Genomic DNA, 20,182 nt, shown 5'->3' with positions numbered 1-20,182 from the left:
ACAAGATTCAAACGACAAGTCTGTACTGGCCAACATTATTGTATTTGTATCATCTGCTGTTGCCTCCCCCTGAAACATTTGCACACTGACTTAAAAATATTATTGAGATATTATTTGGTGTGATTGTATTTGTATAGTTAACTTGTGTCATGGTCACTATTTGTTTATTATAATTTAAGCGCGCGCGCCACCTGACAAGGGTGTATGTGACGTCACTTACGGTTGCTGCGCACAGTGCGCAGTTCGTCAGTCAGATCCTGCTAACGGGAGGCCCGAAACCAGCTACGCAAAACATTACCTACTACACTAACGCAGCCTGCCAAAACTCATACTTTTGTATTTTACATCGACTAAATAGACATTTGTCTGTCGCCTGCATGCGTGCGCTTTATCAGCGAGCAGTTCGCGCAAGTTGACCAGCTTTAACAGCAGCCAGTCAATCTGTCATTAGCATGGTTAGCATGCTAACCTTATGACAGGGTGTATTCGACTGTCTTGAGGTTCACCAAACGACAAGAAATCGCCACAAACGGTGAGAAATTTCATATTTTTTCATCTATACATACATTAGAGGTTAAAGTTAATTCGTTTAGACTTCATCGGAAGGTTGGTAGTTTGTTTTAGTGTGGCTGTTTATACAGCAAGCTGTTTGTTTACCGATCTAATTATTCGTGTTAGATAGTTTTTGTAAAAGTACATGATTTGTTTGTATTGTTTTTTCTTTAAACGGTTTTTATTTACATGTTGGCTCCTCCTTGTTGATAAATCAGTTGATACAATATGGAGAATGGAAGCGCTGTTTTAACGCCAATAATAGCAGCCCCCCTGGCGCGCATTTAGTCTGTCAGTGTCTATCAGTCTAGTGTCAGACACTCAGAGTTGACATGTTGTCATGCTTGATGGAAAACTATGATAAAGGTTAACACAGACGAGCAAAATTAAGCCGTTGACTAAGCAGGATTTTTTCTATTGTCGATTCTGCCTATTTGGCAGTTTTGCTTGATTCTTATTGATGCATTTTAAAAACAGTTCATATTGACTGAAACCTCACGAAGAGCCAGATTAACATTACATTTTCACTTTTGTGTAAGGTGAGGGTTTGCTGAAGTAACTTTGGTCATTCATAGTTAGTAATCATCTTAGTTCTTTAGTGTCTTAGTCATGTTTTATGTTGGATAAGCAAAGGGGGCATACAATGGGCATGACCTTAGGGTTTTTTCTACTCTAAAAACAAACAAAACTTAAACAGTGAATATGACTGGGCTGAGATCAGTTTTGCCAACAGGATACAGGCCTCTTCCGTTTTCTTGCTTTGCTTCTGCATGTGTGTTTTTTTTTTTTAAGCCTAAAGCTCTGCTCGTGATCTTTGTAAGAATATTAAGGGTTTTTTCCCATGCCAGCTGAAAAGGCATGAGATGATAGCCGGACATGGCTTAATAACCAAAGTTATCACATGATTGTAAAGGGCAAATGCCTTTGGGAGTTTTGTACATTTTAATTTCATAAATGCTGTTTTCTTTTCTCAGGCTGTGACATCACCCAAGGTCATCAGCAGAGGCACAGTGGATAAGTTCGGTTCTGACACAGAGGAATGAGTCATGACCTCTGTGGTGATAGTAGATGGAGGAGGGAATATATTGGAGTATGTCACTGGAGATGAGGAAGCACAACAGGTGAAGTCTACACACTCATATTAGAATTGCAACTTAAGGTAGGGGCACACCAAACTGACGCCAAAGAACTAGCGCAGATGAATGCCGACTGTGTTGTCGTCTTGCATTGGGGCAAAAAAGCTGCAGTTGAACACACCGAAAGGACTACAGCTGACTGTCAGCTAGCGCATGTGTTCTGCGCCTGCGTGTAAAGGAGATATGTCTATTTCTGCTGATATATTTGTTTATATTCGTCATTCAAAAAGGGAAATAGGCCCTGAACTGCAGGCTGCAGATACACAAACCGTAAACAAAGCAGCGCGTGCTCACCGTTTTGAATATTAATCGTGCTGATCACTTTCTTTATTTCTATCTCATGTTATTATTAAAATATTCGCCCAGGAACACTCAGGTGAGATAATGTAAAATTACAACAGCCTTCTGTCTATACCGTCTTGACTTCTTTGCTCGCTGTTTTGCTATTATTCTCGTGCACTGACTCATTCACTAAACTGAACAGCCAATCAGAGATCTCTCTCTCTCTCTCTCACTGATGGCCCGACACCGATTTCTACAGTCTGAATCGGCCCAAAAAAAAAAAAAAACAGACTGTGTCCGACTAGTGCCAACGGTGGGGAACACAAGTCGGCTTACAAGTCGGCCTGGTGTGTCTCTGGCTTAAAGCGTGAACTAAAATGCACAATAAACTTAGGCATTTTAAAGCCACTCAAGGTGTTTATTGTTGACGTTTCTTTTCCAGGAGGTTTGTCCTGATGGAGTGGAGTCTGATGGAGAAAAGCACTGTCCTGCAGTGATAGTGGAGCAGGTGAATAGTGCCGATTTGGAGCAGTGCTATGCTGCACAGGTGCTAGTCTATGACGATCAGAATACCTACCTGGTGCAGGATGTGGCTGAGGAACAAGTTGTGGAGACTGAGTTGCAGGAGATGGGAGCAGGTGAGCAATAATTCCACAGTTCATAGAGGATCATATTTCCATGGAAGGAAACTGTTATATATCTGCTTGGAAGACCAATCTGAGGTAGTCAAAAGGTGGTCTTGTTTTTTGCCTAACTGAACAATAGACCTAATTCTGAAAACCCAGAAAACTACGATTGCATGGACTGGTAATTTTAGAATGATCTCCAAACGTGCCTATTGTTTTTTAGTCGTCTAAGCTTTTTCCAGTTTTCTTTTAACAGCAGGAACAGCTAAAGAGAGACATCTTGTGGTGGTTTGGTGGAAGTTATAAAAGACACAAATGAGAAGAAAAAACAAACAAAGCTTTTGCTTCAAAGAATAATTTGTGTAGGATTTTTTTTTAAAGGGTATATCGATTGCACAAATATTGAGCGGATTTAATAATGATTTTATTATATATTTTCTGTGCTCAGGGATACGAAATACAATATTAGCTGCCCAATGTAGTATTGACCTTTTTTTGAAAAGCACAAAGGGAGTAGAAAGGCAGTGTAGTCTTTGTGACCGGAGACGAAGAGATACATGGTGCAGATATTATTAGTAATTTTTATGTCAAGAAGTCTGCAGCAGCTGGTAAGACTAGTCGGCTATAAGATGCGTTTCACAATGTATCTGAACACCAGTTCGATTTACTCTGCAAAGCTTATAGACAATAATAATACTAATTTTAAAAAAAAAAATACATAACTCATCACAATAGTGTATCACGTGATTTTAGGTAATGATCGTTGCACTGCTAAACTGAAGGATGCAAAATCGCTTGACAACCAGGAAGTGAAGAGCTGTCGTTATCCCGTGCGCCAAGTAATATTAAATAATTTCTTGCTATTTTGTTTTAGCGACACTTTTATTTTGTGTTCGTTGAGTAATATGTGGCATTGGTGTTGTGTGTATTTATTACTGTTTGTTTAAAGTCGGTTGGAGTTATGATTTATTCTAGAGGATTGATGGTGGTTGTCAGAAACCAGGAAGTGCTTTTGTTTTCTTTTTTGCGTCTTGGCCACGTTATCTGATATATTGTTTATAACATGATGTACTGTTTAATAGGGTTTTGTGGTAAAGCATGGAGCTAAAAATGTTTTATTAGTAGCAGTTTAATATTTGTACGATCTGATTGTTTAAATCAGCTAACGGTTCTGTTCTTTATTGTTTTGATTGTAGATTAACGCTGACGATAATAAACAGTTTTGTTGCGGGATATTTTTAAAGTATAACGGGTGCGGTAATGCTTTTTGGTCATTAAAAGCGACATGCAAGAAATCTGAATTGACAGCTTTTGTTTTTATGAGATTTGCTTGATATTGTTGCATACAACGTAGCAACCGTGTGGTTTTATAAAAAAAATAACGCTTCGACTTATTTTCTGTGATGTATAGAGCTATTTAAAGACTTTCGCTAAGTGAAATATCACATTTGATAAAAAAAAAAAACGCTTGTTTTTGAAGTTTAGGGCGGAAGTGTATAGGCGTTGAGTGACAGGACGCCTGGCCATTCAGCGCTTAGCATTGATTGATTCGTAAGCTGCAGTGTAGCCAATGAACACATCGAAATGCTAATATATTTTGCCTTTACCGCCAATTTTATGAGTTTATGTACATGAGAATATTTATGAACAAGGAATGCTCTTTTAATCAAAAACAAGCTCAATCTTCTGTATTAGTTTTTGGCCCTGTAGGCAGCATCTGTTTTTACACTGCAACCATAAATTCTAAAAGGCTTTTGTATTGTTTAGAACATGTTAAATGATGGTATGTATGGCATTTATTTGTTTGTTTGTATCAGAATCTGCTTCTTTTTTTTTTATTGGCAAACTTGGAAAACAGAAAGCTTTTTTCCTCTTTCTTAGTGGAGGTCTCAGTGCATGATAAAACTATCGAGGCAGCTGAAGCTCTGCTCCACATGGATTCACCAGCCAGCATGCAGGGGGATCGCAGTACAGGTGTGTGATTAAAGCATGTGCACGGTAACATGTACCTCATGTCTTATTTGTTCTTAAATGTTACAAATTACTACAACTTAACACATCTGTAAATCACATTTGTATGAAGAGTAACAATAATGGTAGATCTCTTGCTCTCTGCAGAGGAGCTTCTGTCTGAGATGGAGGTGGAAGTGAGAACTGAGGAAATGGAATCTGTTGTCCTGCAGGAGGCAGATTTACTGAAGAAGAAGAAGAGAGGTGAACCACAGTTTGCTATTACCCCTTTAGACAATTGACTATAGCAACGTTGGGAAATTAATGCAAGTTTTTGTTTATTGCTGCATATTCTAGTACCGGTACATTGCATTTGAAGTGTTAAACTGCACCAGTGCGTAAAGTGCACTTTCAGCTCAATTAATTACAATTGAAAACTGTAATTTTCTAGAAGAGATTCATTTGTTTTGTGTGATCTTCACCAGCAGGACGAAAACCTAGAACTCCACGAAATTGCTGTGATGGTTCTCTGGATCTGGTCTATAAGAGGAAATCAAAAGACAGCAAGGGTGAGTGTTTCTGTTTATTTAAATACGCAAGGGAATATATTTTTTCCTGGTGCCACAAATTTTAAGTCTGAGTCTTACAGGCTCAACTACTTACCTGTGGGAGTTCCTGTTGGACCTTCTGCAGGACAAGGAAACCTGTCCAAAGTACATCAAGTGGACTCAGAAGGAGAAGGGCATATTCAAGCTTGTGGACTCCAAAGCGGTGTCTAAATTATGGGGCAGACATAAGAATAAACCTGACATGAACTATGAGACAATGGGGAGAGCGCTTCGGTAATGTTTTGTCTGTTGTTTTAGATTTATTTAATCGATGTTACCAGTGAACAGGAAATGTTCCAGCAGTCTTGTCTTGATTTTATTTTGTTTTTGTGTGTGTGTGTGTGTGTGTGTGTGTGTGTGTGTGTGTGTGTGTGTAGGTATTACTACCAACGGGGCATTTTATCAAAAGTGGAAGGCCAACGACTTGTGTACCAGTTTAAGGAGATGCCCAAAGACATTGTTTTCATAGATGATGACAATATGGACGACAGCATTGACGAGGGAAAGAGAGAAACCCCAGCCGCCTCCAATCGCAGCAATCCAAAAGGCAAAGGGACGCCAGTCTCTCCCTCTGCTGCTGTATCTAAAATCATCAATCTATCCTCAGGACAAGATGCCTTTATGACCGTCCAACAGTCACCAGAAAACATAGCAACAGCCCCTGGGTATGGTATCAAAATGCTAATAGTAGGGCCCTATGAACTTGAAGAAACGATTTCACAGCTTACTGCTTACAACCGCACCTATCACAATGCTTTTTTTGTTGTTTGTTTCCAGGACAATGAGGCTGGCCATGCAGGTTCCTGTTCTCATGACGACACAGGGTCAGAAATTCTCAACAGTAACTGTTAACTCACCCTCTGTCCGCTCATCCATCCTCTCCTTGCCCAACTCTATCACTGGGGGTAACAGCTCTGGCAAAATGGTTCTTCAGGCCGTGCCAACGCTAGTGCCTGCTCAGGGGCAAAGCGGTGAAAGAATCACCTTGCAGCTCATCACCCTTCCCACCATGCCCGGAAAACCCGGCACTCCCATCACTCTGAGCACGTTCTCCCCCGTCACCGTGCCTACCAGCAACACCCAAGTCTTGAAGCTCGCCGTCCCCTCACACATCACCACATCCACCTCCACAGCTCCTGTAAACGTGGTGACCTCGCAGCCAGGGGTGACCATGGTGCCGAACGTACAGCCAGCAATGTCTTTACAGGATGTGACTATTATCAAGGTTGAATCTCCTGAGGTTTCCGTGGACCAGACAGTTAACAGTGCTGCAGGGAACACGCCGAGCACACAGACAAACCCCACGACCACACAGAGCTGAGCAAACATCAAATGTCACTGCACTCACAGGAACCGACATCAACACTTGTGACACAGATACAAATGAAATGAGTGACGTAAATGAAATGAGTGACGTAAAGACTGGCTGTCTTCTGTGAAACAGATGAAACCAGCACTACAGATCAGACGCTTGTTCACTCCCTACACTAGAACCACCATGTGTAGCCTCAAATCTGGATTAGATTCTGGAAGGCCTTTTTTCTTTTCTTTTTCTTATAATAATCTTTTCAAATCATGCTTCGTTATAGCCGACCATCTGTGCTGTAATGCTGTAGGAACGAACCTCACTTGGTGCTAAAGTTTGAGAGTAAGTCAAGGGTGAAGAGAAACAGCCAAGATGCTCGTTTTGATCACCTGGTAATTTGGAGCATAAAAGAATCTGTGCATAGATGTACCTTTGCGGTAGTTAATGATAAATAAAACAAGCAGCCTTAGATCAGCTTTTTCCTCCTAAGTCATTACTAAAAGTAATTGATTGTGCTTTGTGTAAATATGATTTATTTTTTATATTTTGTACCAGGAAGTTTTTTTTTGTACAGTTTAAAGAAAACTGTTTTCTGAAGGACATTTCAATCTTTTTTTTTTTTCCTGTTATCTCAGAGTTTTTAAAATAATTTCCTTTCTGTGCATTTATCGCTTTGTGGTTTCCACTGCTTTTTATGTTTTGTTTTTCATGTGTACAAAAAAAGGGAAAGAATGTCTGATACAGTATATTGAATATTCAATATATGAAGCATATATTTTGTTGTATTCTTACCCCAAAAATGTATCCAAGTAGATTTAAATATAGAGAAATATGCAAACAGCTGGTTCAAATGATCTTTTTCTTTCTGTCATTAATTAATGTGTAAAAGGTGTTTTTGTTCATTAGTCCTCACAGGGTTCCACAGTCATGGAAAATCTGATAATATCAAGGAATTTTAAGTAAATAAAAATGGAATAATATATATATTTATATATAAACATATGTGTGTGTACATACAACATACATACATACATGCATACAGTACTATGCAAAAGTCTTAGGCACGTTAGTATTTTCACACACACACACACACAAAAAGGTTTTAAATATGGTTATTTTTATCTTTTGCTGTAGAAAATATCAGTTTACATTTCAAAACATTTATTTAGCCATTAATTGTAATAATCCAGTGAGATTTTTTGAGGAGTCTGACAGCTGGCATATACAGCCTGCTCCACATGGAGATCTTTTCTCACCATCATTGAGTTTGTCTGGGATTTCCATGAAGAAACAGAAAAAACTGAGACGGACTAAATCCAGAAGAACTGCGACAACATCTCCAAGATGCTTGAAAAAACCTTCCTGCAAAGCTACAGTCCTGTGAGAAGAAGTTTCAGGCACTTGTGTAAAAATGCTGTAAAGTGAGGAGGCTTTCAAAAATAATGCCATAAATAGATTTTATCAATTAACTTATTAGCTAAATCAAATCAATATTTGGTGTGACCACCCATTGATTGGCACACTTATGCATATTTTACAGGGAGATTTGCAGGAAGGTTTAAAGTGTCATGGAGACTTTGCCACAGTTCTTGAGAGAGACTTGAAGATGGTGAGATCAGATCTCCGTGTGGATTATTACAATTAATGGCAAAAGGAATTTGGAAATGTAAACTGATATTTCCCTGTGACACTACAGCAAAAGATATAAACAACGGTCTTAAAAACATTTTTGGAGTGAAAATACTAACGTTTCTAAGACTTTTGCACAGTACTGTATATTATTAAGAATGGACAGTTCTAAAGTATTTCTTCAGTTAGAAATTACTCTCTGAATGTGATCTTGATCAAATGATAAATAAATAAAAACTTTATTCAGAAATCACAATTGACATGGAAAAAGGATGGAGATTCATTGGTCAAAGTGTAGGCATAAAGTTTGATCTTAGTAATTTCAGTTCAATATCTGTCAATTATGAAACCATAATACACAACCAAAATAATATCAAACTTTCCCTAAATATACTGTATGATTTTAGATGCTCTAACTGTAGAGACTTTAGTCTGTGGCATGTACAGGGATTACTGTAGAGCACTTTACTAAGTTGTTAACTTTGAACAAAGGCTTGCTCTGTATTTCCAGTAATTGGCTCTGAGGGATTCGGGCCAGAATAAGTTGGCTTTAAAGGATGACAATCTTTGGATCCGGATCATAAAAGTTTTCACTTATGCAAGGACAGATTTAAAAGGCAGCGTGAAGTAGTTGTAGAAGTATTACAATGTTAAAATATATACGAGTCAGTTCAACAGTAGTGTGAATATCAATAACGATATCAAAACTCAAAAGAAAGACAAAAGTTTTGTAAAGCTGACATTAGACACAACGATTGTATTAATATCAGATATGGTAAAATGGTTTGACATTATACAAGTTGAATAAAAGTTTAGTTTTTCAGTCTGCAAAGTGTCTTGAGGACTGATCTAGATTTCCCAAACCAGTTCAGTTTAGCTGATCATTAAAGAATGAGACACCACACAATTTAAGTACAATGTTATGTTTTGTATTATTGGTCAGTGGCAAACATATTGATGATTAAAGCGCTACTAAAAGAAAAAAAGTACAGTCAATATAAATATAAACGTTCTTTCACTTCTAGAACCTTTTAATTGAGAATGTGAGTCTTCCTGAGATCATCCTTTTAGCACTTAATAAATTACAGTATATTGCACAACCTCTGTATAACAAACAAGAGCATGATAATAATTAATCTCTAAGGAAAATAATGTGCACAGGGGTGCATTAAGACCTACATAAGTAGGTAAAAATAAAGTTTATGTGAATAAGATAATTTACATTCTGAGCAATAATACAAATAATGCATTCTCACATTCAGACAATAGATCCCTATTGGAGAGCACTAATGATTGACAGCTACATGAGCCTATGAGGCTGCTGACTGAAGCTGAGGTCACACACCAGTGACAGGTGATCAGAGGGGTAATGGTACGACGGAAGCCGGTCCGGCCCGATCTGCTCTTCACTCGGTATCCTGAGCACAGCGTCCACCTGGAACGCTCTTTCCGAGTACCAAATGTAGTCCAATGTGGAGCAGCTCTCTCCGCTGGGCCGGATCTTCCAGCTGGTGTAGGGCGGCTCCGTGGTCCCGTCCTCACTCAGACACTTGTAAGCGCTGTCTAGCCCCAGCGGAGAAGTCATAAAGCGCCTGTACACTTCCTCGCTCGGCTCCGCGTTAAAATCCCCACATACCACTAACGGAATACCCTCTTCACTTGCCCCAACCCTAGTCCGGTTTTCCTGATCCATCTCTGGGTATGACTGTGCGGTTATGTCGCGCAGTTGCTGGAGGAGATGAGCCCCCTGTGCACCACGAAACGCCTCCCAGCCGCTCCGCGCTTTCAGGTGCGTCACTGCCACGCAGAAGACTCGACCTGTGAGCCGGCAGCGAAGCGTCACCACGACGGCCACCTGGTTGGTTTTGAGCATCATGGCGGAGAGCCTGAGGTGAGTGGTGTGGAGCAGCTGGAAGCGACGGCGGTTGAAGAACAGAGCGCATCCGTCGGGGCCGTTGTTATTGTGAACGTCCAGGCAGGGAGAGCGCGGCTTGGGGCAGAAGCTGCTCTGGTAGCCCAAGCTGGCGAGCACAGGCTGGAAAGTGTCGAAGTAGTGGTCCACCTCCTGCAGGCACAGCACATCCGGCCTGTAGGTAAGGATCTCTTCCAGTATCAGATACTTCCGCTCAGACCAGTTCAACGCCTCCATCGGACAGCGCACAAAACCGTCCTTGCCCTCACCCAGAGCTACAGACACACAAGAAAAATGAAGAATGTTTACGTCACCTTTTGAGCATCATATGGTAGCATTGCAGTTAAAGGTGAAGTGTGTTAAGTCCTAGATTAATATAAATATTTTTTTTAAACTGGGGCCGCAAGAATGTACTAGGGTTTCCTCAGGAATTGTGAAAAAATATATAATAATTATAATTATAAAATAAATGATTTTTGGCTGTCAAAGAGGAATCAAATACAAGACATAAGCACAGACTCTGTACCTTGTGCTAAGATGTTCCACTGCATGATGCGGAGGGGTGCGTTCTGCAGTGAGCCGGCTCTGGTCATAGCAAAGTCTCGGTGCAGTCGAGGGGGCCGGTTCCTCAAAACCTCCTCACACTCGCGCAACAGCGCGTCTGGGTCGGCCTGCTCATACTCATAGTCGTCAGGATCCACATGTGGGTCTGACAATGCAGCGCTGCTCAAAGTCTGGGCCAGAGTGCTGAAGAGTCTACTGCTGCTGCCACTGCCCATCTGACACACTGCACACACACACAACATGTTACACACACTCTGGCATGAACACTTTTTGGAAAACTTTACAGATTCATAATAACATATAGGTATATTATAGGTGCTTAAATTGGACTAAATAAATAGTTTTTTCATGTTTTTAAATCATTTTTAGTTGTTTTGCAGTTCACTTTAAAAGTCAAATAAATTTTACAAACAGCACAAATAATATGAGGACATAAATGCTGCATGTAAAATACATATGCAAAATAGTTACAAAATAGTTTTAGATTACTTGGCATGTTACAATGCAGAAACTGCCGTCACTCACTTTTAGACAGTATGTGAAAGAAGACACTAAAACCAAACAGGAGCCACTGAAGATATAAATAGCAACAGTGTAAAGCACTCTGTATGACAATATAAACAGTGGCATGATGACAGCACATGGTAGTTATTTAAAGTGCAGATACATTAGGCCTGAGTACTGTCTGTTCTTGTTCATATTGTGTATTACCTGGGCTTGTCTTAAATACAGTATGTCCTATATAATATGCCGCATGACAACAAAATATGCACACTTCATACAGCTTGAACAAAATTGGATTATTTGGTTATTTGCTCCCTCGCAGAGAATTGTTTAAATGTGGAAAAGATTGCATGGTTGATTCTTTTGGGAACTAGAGAGATGCCTGTGACTGTCTGCCTCTGTCTGGGCTTGTTTTTAGTTTTCTAAAGAGGTTTAACTAGTTACGAATCACCTATTAACATTCTTGCAGTTTGTGCATGTTTGTTGGCTTGTATGCTATCTCTGTATAGACAATATTTCAATAACCTCATTAGCAAATCAAACCTCAATGGAAAGATTGGATGCTAGTTACAGAGAGTTCTGTAAATTATTCATCTTATTAATGGACAATGGGTTACCTGCTGTCTACGGTCTGTCATGACAACTCAGCCTCACTCGCAGACACTATACCGAGAACAAACTGTGCTATAGGGAACACTGACCGATGGACAAGAAAAAGCTATCTTTATTAGTGCTCACTGTTTGCACGAGAATCACAATTACTGTTGCTCATATATATAATAAACTGGTTACACTTTATAAGGTGTCACACTGTAATTATATATTTAAGTACGGACTAATATTAAGTAACTACTTGTACTTACTATAGGGTAAGGATTAGGGTTTGGTTTGGTTTAGGGTTAGCATGTAATTATGCATAACTTATGTAACATACAGTATGTAACAATGACTGTAAAATAAAGTGTTCCCAATAAACCTTTTATTAATTCATCCCTTGGTGCATATTAACACGCATGTCTGATACCTCAAATCATGTAGGTTTTCTATTACTTTAATAAGCAACTCAAGACATCATTTTTTTTTATCTAGCAGAGAATAAAAAGGTTCTCGTTTGACTTAGACCAGTTAACAACCACTTAGCAAACACCCAGAATACTCTAGCAACTGCACAGCCATACTAAAAAACACTTAGAACACCTTAGCAACAACAGCATAGCATTGTTCACATTTGCCATTGTCTTGGCAACCACCAAAAACACAGTAGAATCTCTAATATTTACACTACCATTCAAACGTTTAAAAAAAAAATGTATACGTTTACTCATCGCATCGGGGATACAATAAATGTATCAAAAGTGACAGTAAAGACTTATTATGTTACAAAAATCACAGGAAAATCTATCTATCTATCGATCTATTAAAATAGCAAACTGTTATTTTAAATGGTAACAGAATTCCACAATATTACTGATTTACTGTATTTTTGATTAAATAAATGCAGACTTGGTGAGCATAACAGACTTCATTAATAAACATAAAAAAACACTACTGACCCCAAATGTTTGAACATTAGTGCACTTACATTTATAGTGTACGTATATACTTAACTACACTTAGTGTAATTATGTTAATTTAAATACTGTTTTCGATTGATTCATCTCATCTGATTCCTCCTGTTCCACCTCTGTCTCCTCCTTTACCTTCACAAGAAAAATACATACTTCCAGTGTCTCTCTATTTATATTTATGTGGTTGTTTATGTCTTCGTCATATCGGAAAAGCATAATCTTGGTATTATTTATATGTGACACATAAAGATTTTCCATTTATTAATGGAATAGTCAAGTACTGAATACTGGTCAAGGGCTGTTCATGGGTGAGGTTGGTCATTGCTTAGTAATCGTTTAAACCACACAGCACCCATAATTTAAAGCAACAAATTACATTTTTAATTTGTAGGTCACATTAATCTATTGTATCAGCATTAAACAATCTGATTTGTAATCTTGTCTAATTTAAAACTCACCATCTCTAGACACATAAACTGTAACTAAATCAATGACTAATGTCCGTACAGTCACTTTCTCAAACATTTAGGACTTACATTAGTCTAAAACACTTAGAAACATGCATTTCTTTTAAAACTACCTCTTATTTTTCCTTTTCCACTGAATGTCTCCGATGCAGGTGAACTAAAGGCACAATCTTCTTCACTTTGAATTTGTGGGAGTCCAGGACTAATCCAGTATCCGATCAGTGGGTCAGTGAATAATACAAGTTTAGACAGAGAGAACACTAGCATCCACCCTTTGAGATCGTTCGCTTTCGTATGTGAAGATTCTGGGGGCTGTGGATGTGACCGTGTGTGTATCTGCGTGTGTGTAACTACACAAAGGGGTTCCTGAATTAACCAGTGTGTCTGTGCTTCCCCTTAGCATTCATTCTGAACAATGACTCATTTGAAAATCACGAGAGGGACCCGATGCATGCCTGCGCATACATGTGCACACAGCCATGCACGTGAGTAAAGAGAACCGTTCAGGCCTGACTTAATCTATGGATTGAGAAAGACCGTGTGGCTCATTTGTCTGAAATATAATAAGGTCACCATTTTTCACTGACATTTTACAATAAAGTTAAATTCGTTATTAGGTCATGCTTTAGATCACCTAAACCAGAGAAAAAATATACAGTTGATTTGGAAGCACAAGAAGAGATTATAAATCCTCATTACGTAACTGATGCTCATTCTACACATCGCTGAGCTCTCTCCCCATGCAAGCTCTGACATTTATCACTTATTTTGACTCATTATGTAAAATCATGAAGCAAGACTTCATATTTGCCTTCTGTATATGAGTCGTGACCTGTATGTGTAGTGTGATGTAACATTACGCTTGGTAAAACTATTGCATATGAGAATTAGGACCAAATATAAAACTATTCTCTGTTTAACAGAAACGCTGACAATTTCATTAGGTATGAAGATAATTCACAGCACACCAACTATAACCTAAAAACTATGCCTAAATATCTAGTTCACATCAATCACATCATTACCACATAATAACACAAGATGATTGGCTCTTGCTGATCCTGCAGCCAATGCTTAACATTTAAATAGTCTGGTTCACTGTTTGCTGTACGCTAGTACCAGTACCTGCTGTACCAGTTCATCTGAAACCCTCCACCTCCCCCAGCTCCACCTGCTACAGGATTTATGTCTATTTTTATGCAGCAGCAGCATATCTTACATGCTTACGGCAAAGGCTTATGCTTACATCGCTAGCGGTGCGAAAGGTGAAGACGATTCTAGGGCCCCCCGAGCCCCGTATTCAATAACATGCTAAAACTATTCCAGTTGTCATTATTGAAATGACATTTACAGAGAAGCTTCACCTTGGACCAGGGCCGTAATCAACATAGACATTGGGAGAAACACACACCCCAATATTTTGTCTAGTAATCAATAATCATGGATTTTTCAGCAGCTGATTTTTTTATTTTACCTTTGGGCCATGCCAATATTGAATATTTGCTTACATCCTTGCCTTGGATTCTATGGTGCATATATTTGCTGGGGAAAATACCATTCTAAATCCAAATTGTACAATGTAATATCAAATACTGGATGCTGAACTCTTTTCCCTCAGTCACCAGGCCGTTAGTTTTTTAACTTTAGTCTAGTTTTAAATACATGTTTTTTGTCTTCACCGTGGGATGGAGGGAAACGTAATTGCGATTGCTTTGTATGTCTGGAACATGTGAAGAATTGACAATAAAGCTGAAATGAAATACTATACCTCATTGTTAGTGTTAATACTCCCAGAATTACTGGAGCTGTTTTTACTTGCTTATTCAGTTCAAATTACATAACATCACTGTTCCCAGACCTTTTCCTAAACCAGGTCAAATCCCTTACACAAGAGCGGTCCTGCAGGGGGCTTTGTTCACACAGAGCTAAAATCACTTTTCTGTTTGCTGGTTAACAACAACTTTTGGTTTACAGTATGTGCTTGTCACCATCCATCTTTTCATAAGCTAAACACAGACATTCATTAACATTGTCTCATTACTGTTTAATGCTATAAGAAAACTGCACAAATTATGCAGAGTTTGATAAATGTAACGCAAGTCAAGAGAGCATATCTCACTCAGATAAGCAAGGAAACCCTGTTTAAGGGGATCGAACCCTTGGCTTGGGGACTGTTTACGCTGCACTGTTTACTGACCTTTAGCAGGACTATCAAGTTACCTTGAAAGCACTCTGGAATAGATCCAAGTACAGAACACCAAACTCAACAAACAATGTTAAGAAAAACTAAAATAATACTATTAAAACAAATTTATATATCAAATTTTCTTAAAACCAAAAACTTTTCTAAAAATAATTTTCAGGTAATACAGCTAAAATAAAATCGAAATATTAGATATAAAATAAAATACATAAAATATAAAATTAAACAAACTTCAATGGAAACTATAAATGTTGCACTGGCATAGTTGTTAACGAACTGAAATAAGTTTAAGTTATACTAAAATCACTCAAACTAAAGCTGAAATAAAGAATGAAGCTAAATACGACTGTTAAAAACTAAAAGCACACTATTTAAATGCATCTGAGTAAAAATCATAAAATGCCTTTATAAACTAAATCAATCAACACGGTTATTAGGGATTTGTTATAGGAAACTGCAGTGTATTTCCACACCTCAGGATGTAACGTTATGTGACAAGTCATCACACCCATTACTGTACATGAGTCATATGGCCACGCTATATGATAATCACAAAGTTACATTCTTTAAATTTAAGTGTGTGTCTCCTAAGATTATCATAGCCTACTCTCACACTGAACCAAGACAGACTTGTGTGCGTCATATGAGCATGAGTTGTGAAACACAACCACAGTCTTAGCAAAGGAATATATGATTGAATCTTAAATTAAATTACCTTGTGAAGAACCGAGAAGAACGGGTGAGCAGTTGGACCTGGTAGGAGAAGGATAAACACAGAGTCGTGAGCTCGGAAGGCTGCTTTCCTTCAGTGGACCGGATTTCTTTGGATGTGTCCCCAGTGATGACAGACAGACTGCGGCCAGGTCTCGATGAAGCAGCGATGAACAGCGCCGGGCGGGATGCATTATTATTCTTAGGTTGACAGTCCCTCGAACCTCGGTTTAAACCGATTCACTCTAGCAAATGATGGTATGGATACGGAAGAAATAAGTTAACTAAACTATATAACACTTGTAAAATACATTTTGGACATTACTTTGACATCTCTTTTCGCTGTATGGAAAAGATGCCGGTAGTAGTGTCGTCATATTCCAGGGTGACACGTGAACTATATTTTGATAGGGGAGATTAGAAGATTGAGTCTTCATTTACTAATAAAATCACATAATGTATTGAGGCATTCTATATATAAAATATCAGTGCTATTTAAGAGTTCACCATTTGAAACAAATCTCAGACTCATTTAAGGAAAGATACAAAATAGCAAGATGTTATAACACGACATTCACCTACACACCAATGAATGGTTTAGCCCTACTGTCAAAAGGACACCCCGTGCTTTTTCTGAAGTAAAAGCCGGACAATAGGAGGGACTTAAAACTTCTCCCGCCAATCAGAGTCGAAAGTGCTAAGACGTAATCAAATTAGAATATATCGTCATCATTGACGCACATTGTACGGTCTTCCAACCGCACATTCCATATTTGGTTACATGATTTTCTTCTTGTCATATAATATATTTTTCCTGCCGCCATGCAGGCCCAGATTTATATAAAGGATCGTAAGCGTTTAAGAATGTCCCTCGGATAAGACAGATTTGCATAGTCTGTTACTTTGTGGCACTTTAGGGATTTTTTTTTTTTGGCCGTTATGGGGTTTGTGAACACTTAATCTACTTGTGGTTGTTTTAAAATAAACATTCCTGTGCGACAGAAATCCATGTCCGCGCGCGTCTGTGCATGTTTCCTAGCGACTGCAAGCGCGCGCACATCTGAGCACACCGAAACGCTATTGAGCTATGAAAACATGACGAAACAAAAGTTTGTACATAATACAAATAAACGTATTTTTATTCATTATTTGCTTCTATTGTATTCCAATTTGTTGGCCTTCAAACACCTTAAAATGCACATATGTAGGTCCGAGAAATCCAAAATTTCTCGGGGGAGCATGCCCCCGAACCCCCCTAAGCTGCCTAACGACCCACCCTGTTTTATAAACAAACGCCCCAGCCTGCAGAACTGTATAGCACGGGGAATAAACAATAAACTGTACTGTCTTTGATTGTGTGTCAGTATCCCCACCCCGCCGCCGCCGCCAGCACCCCCTGTCAAAAATGACTTCCCGCGCGCATACGAGTGGGTATCGTTGAAGTTTCTCTTCTCTTTTACAATCTCTACCTCCATCTCTGCGCCAAGATTAGCATCCTCTGTCATTTTTTCGAACTGTGTAGCAAACACCTGCTTTGGTAATTGAACTGTTCGCACCGCTCTAAATTCTATATAATCAAATGCAGCAACCAGTAAAAATATTAGTTAGCAACTTTACGAAAACTGTATCTTCATTTGTGGGGAAATACCCGATATTGTTTCTCAGCTTGCAAAATCACATGCCGTTCACAGCGCCATCTTGAGCCATTTCGAATCATAGCAGCTTCGCGGGTCATCGAGTGACGTCACAGGCGCGCCAGTTCAGTTCATGACGTCACAGACGGGGAGCGTCCATACTCTATAGACAAGTTTCGTTGTCATGTTAGTGTGTTTTTTGATGTTTGTTATGTCTAATGTCTAATATAAAAAAAAAAAAAAAAAAAAAAAAAAAAACTACTCATTTGTAGAGCAAACACGCAGTTTATAGACACGGTGAAATATAGTTTACACACGCAGTTTATAGACACGGTGAAATATAGTTTACACACGCAGTATCGAAGCGACATGGATCTGTTATATTGCATTAAACGATCGGCCAGCTTATTTGACAGAAACGACACCTGCAGCCTGACAGATCCATCTGGACTGGAGAACACGACAGGTAACAACATTAATACTAATGTGAAAATCAGAGGTGGACAGTAACAAAGTACATTTACTTGAGAAGTACACTTTTTGAGTATCTGTACTTTACTTGAGTATTATTTTTTTCTGGAAATATTTACTTTAACTTCACTACATAACGTAGGCTACTGAAAGACCAATATTGTACTGTTTTACTCCACTACATTTCTGTCAAGGTCCTTGAGTAAGTTAGTAATGTCAGTCAGTGGGTGATTCGGGTTGGTGTTGGTGGGCAAGACTGCACATTTCGGTATCGATATCGTCGGTATCGATACCAATACTTTTTAAAAGCAAAATTTTAAAAGCCTTTAATTTTAAAAGCCTGCACTTGAACTTGTAGCACTTTCCTGTGCTAGAGCAGTGTGTCATGATTTATGAGTTGAATGCATCATTAATATGCTAAATCTGAATACGTTTGCACTAACGTTAAATATTTTCTGATTTGTGCGCTGAACCCGCCTGTCATTAGTCAGTGCCTTTTACCAAACTACCATAATTAGCCTATAGTAAATGTACTATTGTACACTAGCCTGCTGTTCAAAAGTGTGGGGTCTGTGGGATTTTTAATTATTTTCTGCATTTATTTGATCAAAAATACAGTAAAAACTGTAATATTACAATTTAACATGGGCTATCTGTTTTTTTATGTCATAGTAAACTGTAATTTATTCATGTGATCAAAGCTGAATTTTCGGCATCATTACTCATGATGATAATTCATTTTAATATGCTGATTTGCTGCTCAGGAAACATTTCTTATTATTATCAATGTTGAAAACAGTTTCATATTTTTTGTGGAAATCATGATACATTTTATGCCGAATTATTTGATGAATAAAGTTGAAAGAACAGCATTTATATGAAGTAAAAAAAAATGTTTTGGATCACTTTTGATCAATTTAATGTATCGATCATTGTTGAATAAAAATATTTATTTCATTAAAAAAATGGGTCCCACTTTATATTAAGTGGCTTTAAGTACTATGTACTTACATTGAAATGACTAATTTGATACAATGGACTTATTGTGTACATACATGTTTTTACATTGTTCTTATATTTTTAAAATACCTGCATGTAATTACAGCTGTAATTAATGTAATTACATTTGTAATTACACTGTTGACCCTTCCCTTATACCTTAACCCACCCTTAAACTTGACCATACCACACCGCAATAGCAGCAAAAGTTTTTTACAATAAAACATGAACACAATAAGTAGCCTACATTGTACTTATTTTTCGATGTAAGTACATAGTACTTAAAGCCACTTAATATAAAGTGGGACCAAAAAATCTTACTGACGTCAACATTTTGAACTGTTATGTACACTTTACAGCACAAAGGTTTAACAAAAAAGAAAGAAATACTAGTTCCCATACATGCATAATTTCAGGAAAGAGAAAACAGGTTGAGATGGAGAAAGTGTTGTTTTGAGTAGAGACATTTGTAACCAACACAGAGATATAACTCTAATATAATTAGCTCAATGTGATCATATTCTCTGATTATTTCTCCTGTGTTTTCAGAATCTTCTCTGTACATCCTTCTGGCTCTGATCATTGCTGGACTCTAACTATGGTTTCTCCAGTCTCGAGGTAAAACTCCTTAAATACTTTACATGGAGAAACTCCATTGATGTTATTGTCTATTATTTTAATACTATAATAGTATTGTCCCTTGAGTAGATATACTAAAATGTTTGCTGTGAGGAGTGTACTCACTTTTGTGAGATACTCTGTATATATATATATATATATATATATATATATATATATACAGTGCCTTGCGAAAGTATTCGGCCCCCTTGAACTTTTCGACCTTTTGCCACATTTCAGGCTTCAAACATAAAGATATAAAACTGTACTTTTTTGTGAAGAATCAACAACAAGTGGGACACAATCATGAAGTGGAACGAAATTTATTGGATATTTCAAACTTTTTTAACAAATAAAAAACTGAAAAATTGGACGTGCAAAATTATTCGGCCCCCTTAAGTTAATACTTTGTAGCGCCACCTTTTGCTGCGATTACAGCTGT

General features: G+C 38.2%; 2 protein-coding genes across 5 annotated transcripts; one reads left to right on the top strand and one right to left on the bottom strand.

Annotated features, from left to right (window-relative positions):
- Positions 1 to 197: 197 nt before the first annotated feature.
- On the top strand, positions 198 to 7,450 carry elf2a (E74-like factor 2a (ets domain transcription factor)). Of its 4 annotated transcripts, none has more exons than XM_079630802.1 (9): positions 198 to 532; positions 1,527 to 1,673; positions 2,413 to 2,608; positions 4,478 to 4,570; positions 4,715 to 4,810; positions 5,035 to 5,115; positions 5,196 to 5,388; positions 5,532 to 5,819; positions 5,932 to 7,450. In XM_079630802.1, the coding sequence occupies exons 2-9, from the start codon at positions 1,599 to 1,601 to the stop codon at positions 6,473 to 6,475; spliced, it is 1,566 nt and encodes a 521-aa protein (XP_079486928.1). In that variant the 5' UTR covers positions 198 to 532; positions 1,527 to 1,598; the 3' UTR covers positions 6,476 to 7,450. The 4 variants fall into 4 exon arrangements, with proteins under 4 accessions (XP_079486928.1, XP_079486927.1, XP_079486930.1 ...); XM_079630801.1 differs by having other exon boundaries at positions 219 to 532; positions 5,032 to 5,115; XM_079630804.1 differs by lacking the exons at positions 198 to 532; positions 1,527 to 1,673; positions 2,413 to 2,608 and adding an exon at positions 3,342 to 3,435.
- Positions 7,451 to 8,312: 862 nt separating this feature from the next.
- On the bottom strand, positions 8,313 to 16,628 carry nocta (nocturnin a). The gene is made up of 3 exons (XM_079630805.1): positions 16,023 to 16,628; positions 10,528 to 10,788; positions 8,313 to 10,276 (listed from the first exon to the last, which is right to left on the bottom strand). The coding sequence occupies exons 1-3, from the start codon at positions 16,210 to 16,212 to the stop codon at positions 9,390 to 9,392; spliced, it is 1,338 nt and encodes a 445-aa protein (XP_079486931.1). The 5' UTR covers positions 16,213 to 16,628; the 3' UTR covers positions 8,313 to 9,389.
- Between the last annotated feature and the right edge of the window lie 3,554 nt (positions 16,629 to 20,182).

This window comes from Phoxinus phoxinus, assembly GCF_949152265.1.
Source record: "Phoxinus phoxinus genome assembly, chromosome: 12".
NCBI lineage: Eukaryota > Metazoa > Chordata > Actinopteri > Cypriniformes > Leuciscidae > Phoxinus > Phoxinus phoxinus.
Note: the sequence above shows the minus strand (reverse complement) of the source record. Positions and strands in the feature narration are given on the sequence as shown.